Source organism: Aythya marila (assembly GCF_965140915.1).
Source record: "Aythya marila genome assembly, chromosome: 23".
NCBI classification, from domain to species: Eukaryota; Metazoa; Chordata; class Aves; order Anseriformes; family Anatidae; genus Aythya; species Aythya marila.
The window spans coordinates 3,588,844-3,609,450 of NC_139064.1; the positions used below are offsets into that span (position 1 = coordinate 3,588,844).

Here is a 20,607-nt window from a genome sequence, read left to right on the forward strand (position 1 = left end):
TGGGTGACATTTCACTCTGGGGTGACATTTCTCCTCCATGGCAGGGCGGCGGAGAGGCAGCGCTCCCCTGGGGGCTATCCATCAGCCCAGCCCCATTGTTCCCAGCTGCTGCTGGTCCCGGAGCAGATAGGGGCTGCTTCTACAAAGCTTTGGCCAAGCTGTTGTGCCCAGACTCCAACCCAGCACTCTGCTCAGCCCCGGGGAGCGATGTCTATCTCCTGGCAAGGGAAGACCCCATCCGAAGGGGTTGTGTCGCTGCTGACCCCACACCGAGCCCAGCCTGTGCCCTGCACGTTTTCAGGAAGCCTGTGCTCGACCATGTCAGCCAGTGGGCAGGATTTGGGGAGGTGCACACAGAATGTCCTATTACAGCAGGTTGCTGCAGAGACGTTACCTCACATGTCAGCATCAGCAGAAAACTCTCGCGCTGGCTGAACAGCCAAAATGCTGGGTGAACAAAACAGTGCTCGCTACAAGCAAGCCTTTTTTTTTTTTTTTTTTAATTCAGCCAAATGTTGTTTCATGCTGTAATTGCAATTTTCAAGAACTATATTAGCATGACAATTTATATAAGTGCCGGCCAAGTTACTATACCACTTCTAGTATCTGTGCCTAAAGCAGATTTCACAGGGGGGTATAGGAAGGGGCTTGTACAACTTTGGGGGCTCTGTTTGGATGGCCAGCTGCCATCTAAAATGAGATTTCTGCCATCCCTGGATACCAGAAAGGGGTAAATAACACTTTTGTACAGCACTGGGAATGATTTTCCTTGGAAAAGAGGGGGATTCAGCCCAGCCCAGCCCTTCGGACTACCTGAAGCACAGTCAGTGTGCTGGGTTGTATTTTTCTCTTTGTCTGTAGTAGAATATATTTATAGATTCATGAAAGGGATTTCTGAGCCTCAGAGCCATGCCTGTGCTGATGCATTAGGAGCGGAAAGGACGGGCAACCCTTGCGGCTCCTGCCCTATTATTATTGCAGGCATAAAAAGTATTCAGGGCTCCTGCTCCCACCTCTCTGGCTTGGGACGAGCTTCAGAAACCCACTGCTGGGAGGGTTACAAGCAAGGGAGAAAGAAAAACCGGCTGATACAGCAAAGCAGAAGGCAGCCCCATTAGCCCCTCGCAGGCCACGCACACAGAGACCTCCCCAAATCAAAAAAATAAGTATGATGCAATTAAATATGTTACACATTATGATCTTCCTCCCTTAGAAATAACAAAAAACTGCCAAACCAAAGCATTCTGCTCCTGCCTTTCCTGCTCATGCAGAAGTCCCCTTGGGCTTCACGGAAATTTTGGACTCACAAAAAGCTGCAGAACAGGGGCCCCATGGCACTGTGTAATAAATCTTAGAAGTTAACAGCCAGAACTGTGCCAAATGTGATGGGTTTTGCTTTGTGCAGGGTCCTGAAAATAATACATTCTGGCTCAGTAAGTTAGGCCTGATGCACCAAGGCTAATGGCCCGCTGCTGCTGCTGCTGCTGGCGGATTTACATTTTTGTCTCCTCTGTTCGAAGGCTGTGATTTGGGAGGCCAAGGCCCAAGGCTCTATCAAATCTCCCCGTGTCCCTGAAGGGAAATCCTAATTGTGCCCTAAATCCAGCACTCAAGAGTCACCTTCCTTCGATCGCCTTCCTTCCCTCGAACTTGGTGCATCCTCCACGGCTCTCCTGAGCCACTGCAAGCCCCCAGGAGCAGTGCTCCCCTTCCCAGCCCAGATTTGGGCAGTTTTGGTGTCGGGAACCAACTCAGGATGTCTTTTTGGGGGTGTGCAGGAGGCTAAAACAATGTGCTGAGCTCCGGCCTGCCCCCAGCATCTCAGGTGCTGGTGGCAATGTGTTAGAAAGGAGATGGGAGAGCATCGTGCTGGGAACAATGGGAGGTGGACGTGGGGGACCTGGGGACAGTGGGAGACCTGCCCAGGGTGATTTCTGAGTGAAGCCCTATTTAAAATGAAGTTGGGAAAAGAAATGATGAGAACCCATGGATCAAGGGTGAAACTGAGCCAGATAAAACACGAGGGCTGGAAAACCAAGGGCTGAAACTACTGCTGAAGGGAGCCGGGGGCTCTCCAGAGCTTCCCTGCCCACGAGGGCAGGGGTTGTGCTCCTGCAGCTGTGTGCAGGAGGCAGCAGGCACGGGGGCAGCAGCCTCTGCTCGGCACGCAGGACCTCCAGAGGAATCCCACTGGCCCTAAAGAACCGTGTATCTTATTGACTAAACCTCATTACTACGTAATAACTTTTGTTATTTTAGACCAAACCTCGCATCCGGCTAATCCGCTTTGTTCCAGAGCTGCCCATCCTTCCCCTGAACGGGAATTAACTTCGGAGGGAATTAAAAGGAGGAGGAGACTGCTGGAGGGGTCCTTCGAGGTGTCTTTTTATAGCTGCTGGCTGCCCCCCCCCCACCTCTGCTTCCCTTCTCCTCGATGTGTGGTATCCCTCCCCACTGCTTCTGTCCTTTTTTTGCTCGCCAGGCATTGATTTGTTCCCGCGTTGTTCTAATGGAGCTTGCAATCAACAGGACTTCTGTTGGCGGTTGTTGTCCTTGCCGTTCACATCTTTGTTTGGGGCTCAGCATCCTCGGCGAGGCCCGGGAGGCTCCGTTTGCAGGCTGAACACCTCCTGAGCAAGGGAGCCACGAAGGCTGCAGCCGTGCCCACGAAACAAGGGCTGCTACGAGGCGGAGGAGCAGAGCCTCCCTCCTCCTGCGTTTCAGCCCTTGTGCTGCTTGGGAAGCCCTTCCCTTCTCGAGGCATGCAGAGCGTGGCCAGAACAGGCTCCTTCCTCCATGAAAACGCTGTAGGTTGGGATTCACACACACAAAAAAAAATAAAAAATAGATATATTGGTGAGTGTGGCTGCAGATCCCACACGCCGGCCGCACGCAGCTCCCGCAGGGTTTGTGTAAGGTGCATTTACCCGCTGCGTGCCAGCACCGCCGGGGAAATTCGGGGGGGCGAGCCTCCAGACCCCCCAAAACCGGGGGAGAGCCCCCAAAAACCTGGCTGACGAAGCAGCGGAGATGAGCAGGGGACACCTTGGAGAGGCGCCCAGCCTCCATCCTTCCCCCGGCTTTGGGGAACAAAAGGCGGCGGCGAGGAGGCTGCAGAGGAGCCGGGGAGGCACGGAGCGAGGCCGGGGCTCGCCCACAACCTCGGCTCTTCCCGAGCGAGCCCCGGGGCTCCCGAAAGGGATGCTGCGGAGCAGGCAAAGAGTTAACGCGGCTCCCTCCTCCCCGCCGCTCCGCACTGACATCACGGAGGAGAGGGCGAGCGCCGCCGCCTCCGCCCCGCCCGGGAGCGCGCGTGTGAGTGTGAGCGCGGCGCAGCCAGCGGCCGGCCGTGCCCTGCCCGCCCGGGCACAGCCCCTGCCCGGCCATGGAGCTCCGACACCGGCTCGCCCCGGCCCCGGCCCCGGCTCCGACCCCGGTCCCGGCCCCCTGAGCGCCGCCGCCGGGCTCCCGGCGCCCCCCCCCCCCCCCCCCGCCCCGTACCCCGAGCGGAGGCAGCGGCCGGGGGCTGCTCCCAGCCCAGCCCCGCCGCCGGAGCCACGGCACGGCCCAGGGCTGCTCCCTGCTTCTCTTCGGCTGCTTTACAACACCGATTTTTTTTTTTTTGAAAGCTTTTCGGTCTTTTTTTTTTTTTTTTTTTTTTTTGGAAGGTTTTTGCCTTTTTTTGAAAAGGTTTTTGCTCTTTTTTGAACCTTTTGCCTCTTATTTTTTACCTTTCCCCTCTTATTTTTAACCTTCCCCCTCTTATTTTTAACCTTTCCCCTCTTATCTTTAACCCTTTCCCTCTAATTTTTTACCTTTTCCCTTTTATTTTTAACCTTTTCCCTCTTATTTTTTACCTTTTTCCTCTTTCCTTAAACCTTTCCCTCTTCTTTTAACCTTTTTCTTCTTTTTTTTTCTAACCTTCTCCCTCTTTTTTTCTAACCTTTTCCCTCTTTTTTAACCCTTTTTGCTTCTTTTAACCTCTTTCAACCCTTTTCCTTTTTTAACCTTTTCCTTTAACCCTTTTCCTTTTCTAACCCTTTTATTTTTTCCCCTTTCTCTTTTAACCTTTCTCCTTTTTCCTTTAACCTTTTCCCCTCATTTCAACCCTTTTTTTTTTTTTTACCTTTCAACCTTTCTCCTTTTTCCTTTCCCCTTTTTCCCCCTTTTTCCCTTTTTTTTCTCCTTCCTCTTTTCACCCTTTCCTTTTTTTTTCCCCATCCTTTTTTTCTCTTTTTTTTTTTTTTTTTTTTTTTTGGGTGGATTTCCCCTCCCCTCCCAACCAGCCTCCCCGGCGGACATCCCCGCTCCCCTCCGAGCCCCGGGGGACCCCGCGGATGTGCCAAGCTCCCCGGTCCCCCCCCAGCCTCCTGCCTGCTCTCCAGCCGCCCCTATTACCTCTTCACCCTCCCGCACCTCCATTTTTCCCTTTTTTTTAATTTTTTTTTTTTTTTAAGCAGCACCGCGGGCGGGGAGGGCTAAAGGGGGGGGGCCAGCGACGCTGCCAGACCGCCCCTTGCCCATTTCTCGGAAGGAACTCTCATGGCTTCACAGCTGCACACAAGTTGCCCTGCATCTTGGTGGACTATCGGAGTTTGCATCCTGGCGGCCGCGCTCTCCCCAGGTGAGCCGCTGCCGGCCGGACCCCCCCCGGGCTCCGGGTCGAGGCTTTTCGGGATGGGGGCAACCCCCCCGAGTGGGTTTTGGGGTGTTTGGGGGGGATGGAGGGTGCTGGGGAGGACGGGAGAGGCTTTTTGGGGTGCGCCTTTGGAGAGGGTGTGGGTGCATCTGGCCGGGGGTGGGAGGGGGGTCGTGGCCGGTTTCCCCCCCCCCCGGAGTGGGGAGGAACAAGGCGAAGGTTTGTTTGGGAACCGAGGCGGTTTTGTTTGCTTTTTGGGGCTGGAGCAAACGGCTGGCGAGGCGCAGCAGCCGGGCTGCCCCGGGGAAGGGAGCCACGAGGCTGGGTGCTGAGCCCAGATGTTTCGGGAGGAGGCAGCGAGGTTTCAGCCACCCCCCCCCCAAAAAAAAAAAAAAAAAAAAAAGCCCCCTCCCTCCTCACGCAGGCTTCCCACGGGCCCTTTTGGCAGCTCCCAGGTCTCCGAGCTTCTTCCCCTGCTTGCTTTGTGCTCGGCGAGCCTGCTTGGGGTTGTTGGGAAGGAGATGGGCAAGGATTTGGGTTGTGTCCCCCCACCCAGGGCTCGGTGCTGCCCTGGGCTCCAGCCCAGCTCTCGGCAGTGGGTGGGTGACCCCCCTGCATAACGTGCCCGTGGGGGGGGGGGGTTTGTTCTGCTGGTTCACGCCACCCTGGAGGGCTGTGGAAACGTTCCCATGGCAGGGCGAGCAGCACTTTGGGTTTGCAGGGCTTGTGAATGAGCTGGGAGGTGAAAGCAGGACGCTGGTTTGCTTTTTGGAGGCAATCTGGGGGTGGCTGGGTCTGGAGAGGGGGCAGCGGGCGCGTGTGCCACCCCCGGGCAGGGCGAGGGGCAGCCTGCGTCTGCAGAAGTTGTGGCATTGCCTCTGTTCCTCCTCTTTTGGGGCTAGAGGAGCGGCCAGGCTGGCTGGGCTGGGAGCTGGAAGCAGGGTGGGAGCCAAAGCTCTGGCCACCGGGGCAAACACCAGGGCCTGGGGGCTGTGGGTGCTGGCAGAGCTGGAGGTGGCATCGCCCCGGGCACGGGAGGTGGGCAGAGCGCAGCGCCCAGGGGGGGTCCGGCTAAAATGGGTAAAGGCAGGGGTGAAACAGGGGCTGGCTGGGCGAGAAACCAGGAGGATGGGGGAGAGGGGAGAGGGGAGCGAAGAGAAATCCAGGCTGGGTAATGCCTCTGTGCTGCCAGGACAAAGGGATCTGCTGTGCATTGCAAAAAGGGGTGATGGAAGGGACAGCCTGGGGCTCCCTGCCTGCTCTGTGCTGCAGGCAGGTGCCTGGCTGAGCTCCGGAGGAGGCTCAAAACTTTCCGTGCAGTTCCTCCCGGGGGCTTGCCTCCCTCCTGCCCCTCCACCACGCACAAAACCCTCCCCACGGCCCTGGGAAAGGCGCTGGGGCTGCAGTGACGCGGCGGTGACGGTGCCAGGTTAGCCAGAGGGGGGTTTATCCTCCCCCAAATCCCCGCAGGAATTGCTTCCACCAAGGAGAGACACCGGCAGCGCTCGGGGGCAAGCCTGGCATTTCACCTTGCCCTGCCACGGGAGATTTCTTCTCCCCATTTCTTCTATTTCTGGCTGGCGTTGGGGCTGCGCTGCCAGCACTCGGCCAACCTCGTCTCCTGCCACTCCGTGGTAGCCTGGCAGTTTGTCCTGCCCTGTCCTGCTGACAGCTCCGCCGGAGCGAGCCAGCACTGGGTGCACCCAGCAAAGCGAAGGGCACGGGCAGGAAAAATCCCCCCCCGACCCCATCCGTCGGGATCACGGGGTGCCCTGCAGCCTGCGTGGGCGCCGCTCTCGGCCGGACCAGTTTGGGGGTGGCTGCAGCACATTTGTGAATCTGCCTGGTGCTCGCTGTGCCTTCCTTCACTCAGCCCTCCCCTTCATTCGGGGGCTTCTGCGGGCGCATCCCGGAGCTGCAGGGGGGGGAGCAGCACGTTGGGGTGCTGGGTGCTGCACAAAGCCACCCCGTACTCGTGGCCCTTGCTGGAATTAGGGTCTGAAAGGCACGCCGAGGCAGGTTTGGCAGCGTGTTGTGCCGCAAGAAGCTGGGGGGATGTGTATATATATATATATATAACAAGCCATATGTGAGCGCCGAACGCAGACGGGCTTGCTCATCGAGGAGAAGGGGAGAGGGTAACTTAGGATTCTCTGCTAGAAGTCAATTAGTGGCTGTGGACTTTTTTTTGGGAAATGCTGCTTGGTGCCTAGCACCGGAAGGATGGGAGGAAGGCAGGAGGCACCACGGGCTTTCTGGAAAGCCTTTTGTGCCCGTCTGATCAATGCCATTTGATTTTGTTCCCATCCATGCACACTGCTTCCCCTTTCTGCCAACGTTGCCCTTCTTGCTGACAAGGAAATAGGATTTGCCCGCTGTAGCAGCTGTAAGGAGCCCCTGTAAAAACCTGCTTTACAAATCATCCTTAATGCAGTCGTCTCAGTCATCCAAAAAGGGTTCAGAGCGGGGTTCCTGCAGCCTTCCATGCCCATCTGCCTGCCTGCCTGCTTGGGACCCCTCGCCAGGTCCCACCTGGCTGTGGGATCGGGGTGGCAAGGTGTTAGAGCAAACAGGGGCCGTGGTAAAGCCGTAGGGTGCTGGGGAGGGAAGATCCCCGCCAGCTGATTGTCAGAGGCTGCCAACACTTGTGGTTGGATTTCTGCTTTGCAAGCTGCAACAATCTGCCCGTGTATCCCCGCGTGATGCTCGGTGCAGCTCGGGGTGCAGCCACGAGGAGCACAGGCCCTGTTTTTGTCCCCTCTGGCTGGGGACAAATTCCTGCCTGCCACCACCAGCCACCTCTCGGGCTCAGGCAGGGCCCTGCGAGTCTTTCTCAGCGAAGTGCTTTGAGATCCCCAGTGGGGGAGAGCCGACCCATCCCCTTTAATGTCCCGAAACAGCTTCCAGAAGGCCAAAAGTCGCCGAAGTTTTGCTCAGCCTTTGCTTGGTTCGTTTTTATATTTTCCTGTCCTCCTGAAACTCTGGGAAAACACCACCAGGCCGTGTCAGGCAGCGAGGCAGTGCCCTTGGCTGATGTTTCCTCATTAAACCCAGCTCGCTGCAGTGGAACCGACCCAGCGAGTCCTCACCCGGCGTGAATTGGCGAGCGAGGCGCCGGGAGCCAGCCGAGCCCCCGAGCAGCCAGGGCATGGCTGGGATTTGTGCTCCTCGCTCCCTCTTCCAGCAGCATTAATCACTTTTTGACGAATTTTTAGACCCGTTTGCAAAGGGTTGTGCAAAGCAGGGGCATCGCCACGTCGTGGCTAGCGCCGGGCAGGTGCTTGCAGCCAGCTGGTGGCCGACGAGGTGCCGGTGGTGGCGGTGCCGGGCGCATCCCTCCTCGCATCGCATCGCATCGCATTGCATCGCCCCTCCTCTGGGCTGCAGCCGGGGCTGGCCACGACGCTGAGTTGCAGGGAGGCACCCAAAGGATCCTCTGGGCACCGCGCACGCCTCAGCTGAATCACGGAGATGGAACCAGAAGAGCCTGTTGGTGTGACCTGCTTCCCACGGCCGTGCGTCCACGGCCACCCCGCGCCCTCTGCTCGGGCCGCTAAGGCTGGGGACAGCGGGGACAGCCCATCCCAAATTGGCCATGGCAGCCACAAAGCCAGGGGAAGGCTCTTTCCCATCGGCAGCACCCCGGGGTGCTGCACAGCACTGCCATCCCCGGGGGGGGATGGGGGCAGCACCCGGGAAAAGGACTTTGGGGAAGAGCAGAAGGCTGCAGGGAGGAGCTGCTCGGTCCTCGGGGCCTGTGAGAAGAGGTTTGCGTCTCGCAACAGCATTGCTGAAGGTTGTGGTGGCTCTTGGTGTCGTTTTCAGAAGCCAGCAAGGTGCAGCGGTGCGAAAAGCGAGACAGGGACACAGGGGCTGCCACCCCCGGAGATGTTGCCTTCAAAACCACGCCATAAACTGAGGGCAGAGCCGATGCAGGGCGAGCTGGTGCCGCCAGCTGCTGGAGCTGGGACCCAGTTTGCACGTGAGACACCTCTGGTGTTACCACAGCCTCCCCAGCCCAGCACAGAGAATTTGGAGCTCTGCGCTGAACCCAGAGCGATGTTGCAGGTGAACGTTTGTTGAAGTAAAGCACGAAGCCTCGTGTGAAATGTTCCTCTGCTTTCCCTCCGCCTGCTGTCGAGCTGCAGGCACCCTCCTGGCCTTTCGGTTTCCTCGGCTCCCAGGGGAGGTTCAGCCCAGGTGAAGGTGACGCACGGAGCATCCAAAGCAGCCTGGCTCCACGGGGAATCCGTGACAGAGGAGGAACTCCTGCCCGAGCTGCCCAAATGCAGAAGTGCTGGCCACGAGAGGAAGGACAATTCTGCCTGATCTGCAAGTTAAACCCCCGGGCAGGCAGACAGGCACCTCTCTGGCCTTTCAGCGTGCCCCTGTGCCGGGTTTCAAGTCCTCCATTCCCACCCTCTGTCACGCACTAACAGGAGGGAAGTGAAAGCTGCAGGTTCAGGGGTTGTCGTTGCCAGCACCGAGTCACGTTAATGCCCTCTGCTGCCATTTCTGCCTCTCCCTGCCTCCACGGGCACCCGAGGGGTTTAAGGCACTGCTGTCCATTTGCTGTTTCTCCCCGTCCCCGGGGCTGGTAACAGCATTTGCTCAGGCTGGCGTGGTAAAATCTGCAGCAGCTCTCGGCTCTGCAGCAGTCCCGAGGCAGATGAGCAGCAGCTGCTGGTGTGAGAGGGGGAGCACGAGCTGCAGTCCCTGCTCTGTGCCCATCCCAGGCTGCTCGTGCCCCACATGGCACGGGTTTTGGGGAGCTTGGCCAGCGTCTCCGGTCCCTTTGGCTTCTCCGTGGCGTGCTGGGGCTGGACCCAACCTGCTGCTGAACCTTCTCGTCTCCATTCCCCTGCTCTGGAAGGGAAGGGGCTGAAGGAGGTGACCGAAAACCACCGCCCAGGGTTGGCCAGGTGCCTTCCCGACTGCAGGAGATGGCAAAGTGGCTCCGTCTGCTCCCAACCGTGCAGGAATGTGAGGGACAGGCCCTCAAATCACATCACTGCCTTGCAGCAGCAGCAGGTACCAGATGGGCCACCTGGCTCGGAGACAGAAGGTGCTCCCAAGCCTGGTTAGCCACGAGATCTCTGCCTCCATCTCTCTTCTCAGCACTTCTCTCCCTACCTGGGAAACCCCCGTGATCGGACCGAGCTCCAGCCTGGTTTTCCTTTCCCGTGGAAGATCCCTTCCTCTCCCCGTGCTGGAGGGAGGCAGGAGCAGGACAGAGGGGCCATGCAGCAAAGACGCAGCAGTGTGCAAGGCACGGGGCTGGCACGGCCACCTGAGAGCAAAGCCAGCCTTGTCGGGGGGTCTGTGGCCACGTCACACAGACACGGCTGTCATTTCTTATGGAATAAGATACCCCTGGACCAAGGGGTGTGCTGGTTGGGAAGGGTTTTTGGGAAGAGAGACAGCCCGAGGAGGAGGTCTGGGGGCCGAGCTGTGGCTAAGGACTTGATGCTAGCACGTAGAAGAGGCTGATAGGACTCGAGAGGCCAAGCAGAGCCCTTTGATGAGGGGATGTTGTGCCGAGTGTCCTAGCAAAGCCGGGGTTACACCCCGTCCCTGATGGGCAGAAGTCATAGAGCAGGGGAGAGTTTAATACGATGAGCGGGGATTACTGGAGGCAAACACAGAGCTGGCTAGGTGAGGAGAAAGGTCGGCATCTCCGTCACCGTATTCTCACGGTTTCTGTGCCGAGCAGCTCAATATTTCACCGTGGTGCTGCCTGCATGAGGCACGGCGGCACTCGGGGCAGGGGCGAACAGCGAGGGCGGAATGAACCCTGCCCGTCCTTGACGAGTCCACACAAAGTGCCCGAGCTCAGAGTCCGGGGCTGGCTGAGCTATCAGCGCCCCGTGGCGTCACAGCTTGCCCCTAACCCAAACCAAACTGAGACCCCTTGTAGCCCAGCCCTGAGTCACCTCCCCACCAGAGCCCTTGTGCTGATGGTCTGCGTAGAAGTCTGTTCAGGGTCTGGAAGTGCACCCCAGGAAAAAATTCTCCCCTGCTCCAGGGAGCTCCCAGCACGCAGGCTCCTGCCCGTGTCGCCTACTCGAAGCCTGTGCCACTTGGGGCTGTCGTGGTTTGGCGGAGCACAGCGGGGACGGCGGCACCAGCTGCTCGTGCTGGGGCTGCCCGTGCTCTTCCCATCATCTGCACGGGGTTTCGGCACCGACCGGCTTCTCGGGGACGCGGGGGGGAAGCGAGGCTGTGCCCATGTATAGGCATTTTGGAAAGGGCCGTGTCGCACGGCAGCCTCCCTGCCATCTCCTAATTCGGATCAGCTGCCGCCGTTTCCACGGGATACGGGACCCCTCTGGGCTCTGCTGGCAGTGCTGCTGGGTGCTGCAGTCTGTGGTGTCCCCCCCGCTGGACACGCTTGGCATCTCACTTGGGAGGGCTGAGCTCACGTTCTTGGATTTTGGGGCTGAGAGCTGGGGGTTAGGGGCTGAACGGGGTGGTCGCAGCACAGCTCGGGGGGGCAAAACCTGCAGGACACCGACCGGCACGGCTTCAAAGCCAAGCGCGCCGCTCCTTGTGTCAGAGTGCACATGGTTTCTTACGAAAGCCTGGAGAAAAAGCTCCTGGCTTTTCCCTTCGAGGCCAGGGTTATGAAAGGCACTCGTGCACCAACACGTGAACCGACACGCAAGCGCCGCGCCACTTCTGCTCCGGTGCTTGCCCCAGCGCGGGCACGTCCAGCCCGCGGGCAGCACTCCGGGCACCCCGTGCTGCTTTTCCCCTGGGTCCCGGGGGTATTCAGCAGAGGGGATGTGCTGCCACGGCTCAGGACACCTTCAGCATGGCCCAGCTCAGCTCCTGCTGCAGGGGGACGTGAGGCCCCTGCAGCAGCATCGCCCTGCTGCAGGCAGGGACAGCCTCTGGACATCCACGGCGTGCTGAAAGGGGACCTGCATGAGGCCTGGAGCTCTCTGGTGCAAGTTTGGTGCAGATTTTTTCTGGTGATGGGTCTGAGCTTGCCAAACCTACCTCAGCGGGAACCCAGGGACGGGGCAAGGCTTAGTGGGATCTCCTTGCAGAGGGATGATTGCAGCGCGCTGTGATCTCGAGAGGCGGCTTGTTTGGGGATTTGCTTGGTGCTCTGATGTCTGATGGGTGTGTTCGTGTATCCCTTTGATACAGGCGGAATGGGATCCTCCTGGGAGGATGGCAGCAGTCCTGGAAGGAGGTGGGAGGGATGGGAAGGAGAGAGGCTTGCACAGAGCACAGCTCGTAAAAAGGGGAATGCTGTCAGAGCCTGAGGACCCGGGGGCAATTAGGGGCAGAGTTACGCAGGAGGAGTGCTGCAGCGGTTGCAGAGGATGGGGATGCTCCAGCAGGGTCTGGTTTATCCTCAGGAACCCAGAGAGCAAGGCTGAGGACTTTGCATCTCCCCCTGTGGCCGTGCAGGGCTGCTTCACCTGCGCTCTGTCAGTGGGGTTTCCTAGACGGCTGCCCAAAAGGGACCTGGCCTCGCTCCCCGCTCTGTGCAGGGACAGAAGCATTAACCAGCAGGGACATTAAATTATCAGAAATTTAAACAGGCATGGTGATTCAGAGCAGGGTGCCTCCTGCATTCCCCTGCCCCAGAGCCCAGGTGGCCTTGCCGTGCAGCATGGCTGGGACGTGCTGCTCGAGGGGGGAAAAACCACGCGGGGCTGTGCTGGCTCCAGGGCCATGTCCTTCACTCGACATCCAGCAGCAGGTCCCTGATCTCATCCCCGCTGCGTCTGGTTACAGGCTCGGGCTCCCAGCCCAGTAATCCTGGCTGCAGATCCCGGGGGGGTGCCGTGTCACCTCCTCTCCCTGGGACCTTGTCCCAGGTGCAAGCAGGGGCAGCGCCGGAGTCACCCCCAGGATTCAGGGGAGCTGCTCTGCCTTTGGGACTGGTCCAGCTGGGAGATGCACCAGCAAGCTGCCAGTGGGAGAGCCTTTATCCCCCGACCCCCCAGCCCTGCTGGGAATTCGACTTTGCAGCCTACAAGGGCAGGATGGGGATAGGAACGCATTCTCCGGGGCTGATTTTTCCACTTATCACTCTCTAGAAAGTCTAATCTTTCTTTTTTCCTTGGCATGGCAGGAACAGGCTTTCAAAAATGTATCCTGATTTTTAAATACTCTTTTCGCCTGTGGTGTAAATACTAAGATGTGTTTTTTGTTGTTTTTTTTTTTCCTCTCCCCTCTCTCCTGGAGTTTAAAAATATCGCTAGCCTGGGGAGGTGCATCTTCCAGCGAGATTTATAGCGGCTGCTCTCAAGTGATGTGGAAAATGAGCCTCCCTCTGCCCCATCCAGCCTGGCACCTTCCAAGAATTTATTTCCTTTATTTGCGTGAGCCTAGGAATACTTAGAGCCTGCATCTCCGCCCAAGCACTCTAATTATTGAAGTTTTGTTTATGGCCAGGCTCTGGGGAGGCGAGTAGGTCCGGGCTGCCAATACCTGCCTCGTCTGGATAACCAGATGTTATGCTGTTGGGCCTGTGTGTAGCAGAGCATCATGCCAGAGCCATAGATAAACTCTCTCTAGGGCTGCTTTTGCCTCAAAATCTGCTCCCAAACGGCCTTGAGCCCCGTGGGACTGGCTGTGCACGGGGCAGGGTGGCAGCTGGGCGGGCGCGGGGTTTGTCCGCACGCGGCCTCTCCTCCAGACAGAGCACAGGGTGAAGTCTCCTCGTGGTGCCGGGGAACAAAAGCTGCTCGGAAGGGGGAGGAAGGAAGGAGGGGGAGTTTCCCTCTTGCTCTTCAAGGCGACCCGGCAAGGTCGGAGCGAGGCCCGCTGTGCAGATGCTGCCTCAGCCGTGCCCTGTCTGCGGCTAAGGGGAGGACTCCAGCTCGCAGCTCTGTTGCTATCGATCCCAGGCCTTTCACGGGCTCTAAATTCACCTCAGAACTACGAGGCTAAAGTCATTCTTTTTGGATACGTGGCTATTTTGCATCCTTGCGTGCCCATGGTGCTCGCTGGCAGCGGGTGGACCCGCTGCCTCACGCCGGCTTCCACCAGGCGTGAATCAGCTTTTACTTCAAGGGAAAGCTTGGCCTGGAGGTGATGGCAAAGGCAGGCTGAGCTCAGGAGGGCTGGCAGCATTTCTTGGCTTTGCCACAAGCTCCCTGGAATATCCTTGGCCAGCTCCTTTCTCCTCCGTGTGCCTTGCCTTGTCCGGAGCTGCTGCTGGCTGTCCTCGTCTCCTACCCCACATCAGGGCGCCTCGCCATGCCCACGTGCCTCCCTTCAAGCTGGAGATCATCTAAAAGGCACGGGGGAAGGCGACTCCCCTTTCTTCTGCCATTTTCCTCAGCCTGCAGAGATCGCACAGCTCCCTGCCCAGGGATTTTAGAAGACAATTAGACTTGAGAACGGTTTTGCACAATTTGCACCAATGCTCTGCCAGGGTTTCTGAGTGCGCGCTGCGTGGGTTGGAGCCGTGGAGGTGGGAGGACGCGGTCCACTGCCTTCCCTGCCTGCTTTCATTCAAAGGCCTTCTGATTTCCACCCCACTAACGCTGCATTTGGGTCGCTTCTGGCTTGCAGTCATTACCTGGGGGGGTGTTTTGGTGGTAGGTGAGGGGTGCAGAGATGCTCGGTGCAAAAGCAAGGGAGCAGCGGGCTGAGCCCCAGCCTCCTGCTGCAGCCCCCCCTGCCCCAGCTGGCAGTGCTCCATGCCTGGTGAGTTATTACAAAAGCCTTGTCGGGACAGAATGGAAAGTTTAAAGTTCGATAATTGTTAATTATTACCCGTGCTTCCCGTGAGACCTGCTGGAAGAAGAAGCAAACCCTCACATGCCTCTGTGCTGCAGAGGTGTTTTGTGGGCCATTTGTCTCTGTCCTGGCCACGCCGAGGCCTTCCTCGCTGCCTTCTTCTGCCTCCAGTGGGATTAATAAAGAGCTGCTGGAGAGCTTCTTATCTCCGAGCCGAATAATGTTTGTAATACGGGGAGGGGAGGCAGCTTTGATCCAGGAAGAGAGCAGGGAGGGAAAAAAAAAAAAAAAAAAGGGCTATTGGGGCAGGGGGTGCGGGGCAGGCTGGGCTGTGCTGCTGCGTGGGAAGCTGGCACGGCTCTGCTGCTGTGCTGAACCTGTTCTGCAGAGACGAGCTGTGGGTTTTAGGGCTTGCCGGGCTGGGGAAGAAAGGGCTGGAGCAGCTCCAGGGCCGGCACGCCAGCCCTGTGCTCCGCTCCGCTGGGGGCTGTGGCTGCGCGATTCCCTCTTGCAGCCCAGCCCGGTGAGAGGGCCGGGAGCCCGCTGGCCGTGGGAGGCTGGGTTTGGCTCTTTGTTGGTAAAGGCGTGGGTTCTGGTGGCGGAGGAACCCAAACACCTGGGGTTTGTACCCATTTCTGTCACTGCCCCCCCCCCCCCCCAAGCTGGCTGGGGCGAAGCGCTGTGCCTGCTTGGAGACCTGCTCTCATCACCGAGCACGTTCGGGGTGCCACAACCCACAGCCTCCCGAGGGGTCTGACCCCGAGCAGAAACCCAAAATCCCAGGGCGGGGGGATGGAGCTGGGGGTGCTGCGGACGCCCCCATCCGAGCCTGGAGGCTGCCGAGCGCCTCCCGCTCCCTCCTCCCGGCCGCATCCAGGCTGGCAGCAGCAGGAGCCCGGAGGCGAAGGGCCACACCTGAGAGGCAGGACGGGCTCCGGCTCTTCTCACGGGTGTGGGTTGGGAGCCGGTTGGGCCAGGCCAGGCCCCCCCTCGAGGCCAGGAGCCCCGTTCCCGTGCCAGGGCTGCGGGAAAGGCAGCGGCGTGGCGCAGGGAGGAGCGTTTGGCCCCCGTGCATCCTCCCCGTGCGCCAGGGGGACGTGCTGCACATCTTCCCACACGTAGTCTGTGATTTTGGGGTATTTCCAGGAAGGTCTGGGTGTTTAGTGGCTCCAAAGTCCCGTGCCACAGCCCCATGTAATCCCCAGGGGGATTAGCAGCCCGGTTTTATCGTCACCCATCCCAGTCTGAACCCCTCTGGGAGACCCAGCGGCAGCTGAGCCCTGCGCCCTCCCGCTCTGTGATCCCCCCAACCGAGGTTTGGGGAGGGCAGGGGGATGCTCCACGGGCCTGGCAGCACCCAGCTCGCCCCATAGGATGGGGAGTCCATGGGTGATGGGTCCCAGAGGGTTCCTGCCCCTCGGGAGGGGAGCACACAGGTCCCCCCGTGGGCACGTCCCTGTCCCCGCGGCGTGCGGCCGCGGCCCCGCATCGCTCCCCCTGGGGTGGGCTCCGGCCGCCCAGGACCATCTGTTCATTTTCGGCCCGTTGCCGTGGCGACGGGGAGGCTTTGAGCTGGGGTTTCACCAGCAGCAGCGGTTGGGGGAACGCCGGGAAAATAACACAGGCGGGGAGAAGTCTTCCTTTTCCTGGGCGGAAATGGAGGGGAGAGGGAGGGATCCAGCCACGGAGCCTGCGTCCCGGCCCCTGCCTCCCCCCGATGCTCCCATCCTGCTCCCAACCCCAAGACGCACGATATCAGCGTGCACCCAGCCAGGGAGCACCCGTTTTGTCCCCATTGTCCCCTCCAAGCCGTGGCAATGTCCCTGTCCCACCACTTTCTACCCACGGTGGCTCCCCAGGCTGCAGCCACCGCTGCGGTTCCAAGCCAGGGGACGTCCCCAGCGTCTGCTCGCGCTCAGCCCTGGCAATGGGAGCAAAATTTAGGGTTCCTGCGTGCCAGGCTGCGTTGGGGCCCCTCCTCTCGCCATGCAAAGCCTGCGGTCGCAGGGGAACACGTCTGCAGGTGGGCAAGTGCTGGCAAGCGGGCTGCGAGCTGCGCCTCGTGGTGCCTGCTCTGCCCCGGCACCGGAGGCAAAAGCGAGCTGGAGGAGGCTGGGGAGAGTTTGGCCGTAGGGTTTTACACACAGGGTCGCTGCTCAGAGCGAGCTGCCCCTGGTTTTTTGCATTAAATAAGTTCAGGGCAGAGAGTGAGGCTGGTCTGCCCCTGTCCGTACATGGGTGCATGTATCCGCGCATGGCTGCGTCTAATTCGAGTGGAAATGGCTTTTAAAAAGCAAACGAAAGAGGAAGCAACAAATAACTATCTGCTTGTAGATGGCAAGATCCGGGCTAACGTGTGACAGACGAAAATGAAGCGAACGCAAAGTGACAGATTGACAGAGAGACAGACATGTTTGCGCGCCGCTTCAGCATCCTTGTGGAAACAGGAGATAATTCGGGTTGCGGAGGACCTCGTCAGGTCGCCTGCCTACCTGCCGAAGCAGACGGCTGTGCTAAATGCCTTTTTTTGAACCAAATTCCCGTGGGAGAGGCCAGCGCAGGGCCATGCATGGGATTGGAAGGCAGGAGCCTGTTTTTTGGTGCCCACGAGCCAGGCGGGGGGCAGCAGGCATCGAGGAAGCTCGCCCTCCCCACCTGGGTGCGATGCTGGCTGGAAAGGCAGCCGGGGCTGCTCGATGATGAGGCTTTTTGTTTGTTTTTACTAAATCTAGGGAAATGGGATCGATTAAGTGAGTTATCGCTGTGTACCTTGCGCTGGAGGCCCGCCGTGCTGGCTGCCGTCCCTGCTGGGGGATTTTCTCTGGCTTTAAGGTTTCCACTGGACGCGTCCCTGGACCTGTCTGCTCCCGGGGCAGGAGGGGGCACTTTGGGCCAGAGCCGAGCCTGCGGCCCTAAATACAACCCCAGTGGCCCAGCGATTGCTGTGGGAAGCAGAGAACCAGCCCCGTGGCCCTTAGGAACACGGAGCTGGCATAAAGTCACCTTCCTCCCTCCTCTCGTGTCCCAGATCCGAGTGCAGCAGGGCTGAATGTCACCTGCTCCCCTGGGACTCGCGATTTACAAGCGCTCATCCTGCGCCTTGTTTGCAGAGCAAATGCCCTTTTCCTGCTGGCTCTGCCCTCCCCGCGGCGGGGAATCAGCATCTTCTGGGCTCGAAGCTTCTCCCAGATTTATGAGCTTGCTCTTCACCTTGAGAGTACGGCTTCCTCGCCCCGAGACGGGTCTGAAACCCAAAACACCGCTTGCTGACTTAAGCAAACACCATTGATCCCCCAGGAAGTCAAATTTCTTCCTTTTTGTCTATTTTAGGACGCGAGTTGTTGAGGTTCTGTTGTTGGCCTTTCTGGGTTTCTCTTTTCCTCTGCTGTCAGAGAGTCCCAAAATATTCTGAGCAAAATCAATACGATGTGAAGAGAACTCTTTGGTAACACTGAGAGGTGGGACATCGCCTCCTTGCCAGAGACCAAAAGGAAAAGAAAAAACATGAAAAAAAAACCTCCTCCCGGCTCCCTCTCCCCTTGAAAAGCAGCATTCGTTAATTGGCTTTTAATCTGGGGGAGAGGAGAGCCGTTTGCATTGAATTGGTAATAGGGGATAATATCCTACCCCGAGTGATGGGTTATTTGATCTCTGGGCATCAGAAACCCGAGCGTACGGCTGGGAAACCGGGGGCAGGAACGCCAGGAGCACGGCTGCTTTTTGATTTCTGATGACAATTAGAAATAAAACGGGGAACAATCACCTGTCCTCTTGCTCCAGGGCATCAGGCGACACTGGGAAGCCCGGGGAAAAGCCTTCAAAGCATGGCACGGGGCGCGCAGGTGGCGTTAGCATCCCCCAGCCACGGGTGGCACGGGGCGAGCTGGGGCTGCGGGCACAGCCTGGCTGTGAGCCCCGGGATGCTGCAGGAGGAGCACAAAATGGGCAGTGCTGGCCTGGGGGCTCTGCCTTTGCCTCCCACCCACCTCCCACACTTGTGTCCCTGCTGTCCCTGCTCAAAGCTGAGCGATGCAGGAAGGTGTCTGCGTGGCTTCCTGCGGCTGCAGGCTCTGGGTGCTGGCTGAGCACCGCTCAGCGTGGTCCCACCACCCCACTCTCACCTCATTTTACATCCCCAAACATCATTTCCAAGCCACGGCCACCACCCTCCTTCGCCGAGGGAACAAAAGGGCTGAACCAAGCGGCAGCACCTCACCCTCCCGGAGCCGTGCGAGCTCTCCAGGCTCTGCAGCGGGGTCTGGAGGGGAGAGCATTGACGTGAGCAGCCCTGGATGGGGCTGTCGGTGGCTCGGCCCCGTGTTCCCAGCAGAGATCCCCCCCAGCAGCAGCGCTGCGCCCAGTGACACGTGCTCTGAAATGCCTCCTGGCTGCGCACTGACTCAGGAGCGCATGGGAGGCTCGCTGGGGACGACACCATTCCTTCCCGGCTGGCTCCGTTTGGTTTTGCTTCTTGCTGCAGCTGCCTTCGGAGCAATAAATAGCTGTGGATCCTGCTTGTGGTCTGCGCGGAGCGGTTAATATTTAATCGGAGGGCTGGAGCTGGATTCGGTTGGTCGGCGAAACACGAAAATCACTTTTTCTGGTTGTAGAGCTAGGCAGCTAGGTCCAGCCGTTCCGAAAAGCTCAGGGTCAGCTTTTAATTGATCGGTGGTTCTCAGCTTGCAGCGTGCTGCTCGGTGACAGGTTTCCCAAACACCTCGGGTCCCAGCGAACCACCTTACCAAACGCCAGAGCAGCTGAAATGCCTGGCACCCAGCGAGGAGTATTATTTATAGAAGTGCTGTGTCCCTTCTCCTGCTCCTCCTCGGGGTTTTCCTGCAGGTCTGCTCGCATGGTTGGATGCAGGTGGGAGGGAGAGGACCTGGCTTTCCCAGCGAGCCTTCCCTCTGGCTCTGGTGGCGTTAGGCAGCCAGGCTTTGCACAGCCATTAGTGCAGAAACCCTGCCGCAGGCTCCTGGGGGAGAAAAGCTGAGCTTTGATTCCCCCATTTGCAATTCTGGCCACCGACAGAAACGCTTTGCAGCGGGCACCTCTGGTTGGAAGCATCCTGGGCCCCGCAGCCAGACCATCTGGGTCGTTGCTTTACCATTCCCCACAAAAAGCCACCTTCGGGCCAAGGTCAGCCCACAGAAGAGGCACGCAGGTTTTTGGGGGGCCCGTTGCCAAGCTGGAAGGTGGCAGCTGAAGCATTCAGAGGCGAGCATCCAGCAGCTCTCCTTGTCCCCAGACCGGAGCCTGAGGCAGTGCCGCGGGCAGGATACCACCCAGCAGCCCGGCTGCAGCATCCTGCCCCTCCCGGGCCCCGGGGAGCTTCTCTTCTCCTCTTCTCCCTTCTTTTGGAGAGGCGCTGGCACGCTAACCTTCAAACCTTGCTGCTCACCTCCAGCTACAGCCTCTTTCCAGGGAGACGGGGGCGAACCCTGCCCGTGCTGGGAGCCGCCAGACCCCACAGCTCGCGCCCAGCTGCTGGCTCCTTGCGCCCCTGCGCAGCGCCCACGCGGGCTCCTGCTCGCTCCCGTTGGCAGCATTTCCACCCTGACTCGGGCTCGCTTTAGGAATTTGGCAATCCGTGGAGATCTCCAGGACGTTTTGCAACGCGAGGCCTCTGGATTACCATCCCCTGGGAATAAGCAGCGGGACGGCCGGGGCTTTACCCAGCTGCTGTTTGCCTCGTGTAGGAGGGCACGGTTTGTTTGCGAGAGGCACCGAGCGCCGGCACGTCAGCTCTGCTTCCTGCTGATGGGAACATCGGTGCCTGCGAAAAAAACAGCGCCTGGATTAGGACAGGGAGGCCAGCAGCCCACCCGCAGGGGTCAGAGCCTTGTCAGGTCTTGTTTCTGCAGGAGCAGGGCGCTGGGTGCCGGCCGTGCCGGTGGGTGCAGAGCTGGAGCTGGGGCTGCAGCACGGCGCTGGACCAAGGGCAGCAGCTGCTGGGGGTGGCTGGAAGAAGAGGGAATGCCGGGGATGGGAATGCAGTGCTGGGTTTGGGGTTTTTTCACCACTGGTAGAGGCAGCGGGTGCCTGCTTCCTACCATCGTTAGGCTGGGACGAGCCCACCGTGCCACGCTCTGGTATCGTCGCCCTGGGGTCTCCTTGAGCTGTTGCTCAGGCCATAAAAGAAGCAGTGAATGCACCAGAAAAATGCATTTTCAGAACGCGCTTTCTGAAGCCAAGAGAAGACCCGCACCCTTTACAGCCCCACCAAATCGCTGCCTCGTCCCCTTGACCGGACAAAGCAT

General features: G+C 59.1%; 1 protein-coding gene across 2 annotated transcripts in view; it reads left to right on the forward strand.

Moving 5' to 3' along the window:
* The first annotated feature begins 3,494 nt into the window (after positions 1 to 3,494).
* NECTIN1 (nectin cell adhesion molecule 1) overlaps positions 3,495 to 20,607 on the forward strand; it is an 81,095-nt gene continuing 63,982 nt past the window's right edge. For both annotated transcript variants that reach the window (XM_082778110.1, XM_082778111.1), the window contains exon 1: positions 3,495 to 4,624. In XM_082778110.1, coding sequence (XP_082634236.1) covers positions 4,543 to 4,624 — 82 coding nt within the window. In that variant the 5' untranslated portion in view covers positions 3,495 to 4,542. The remainder of the gene's footprint in view (positions 4,625 to 20,607) is intronic.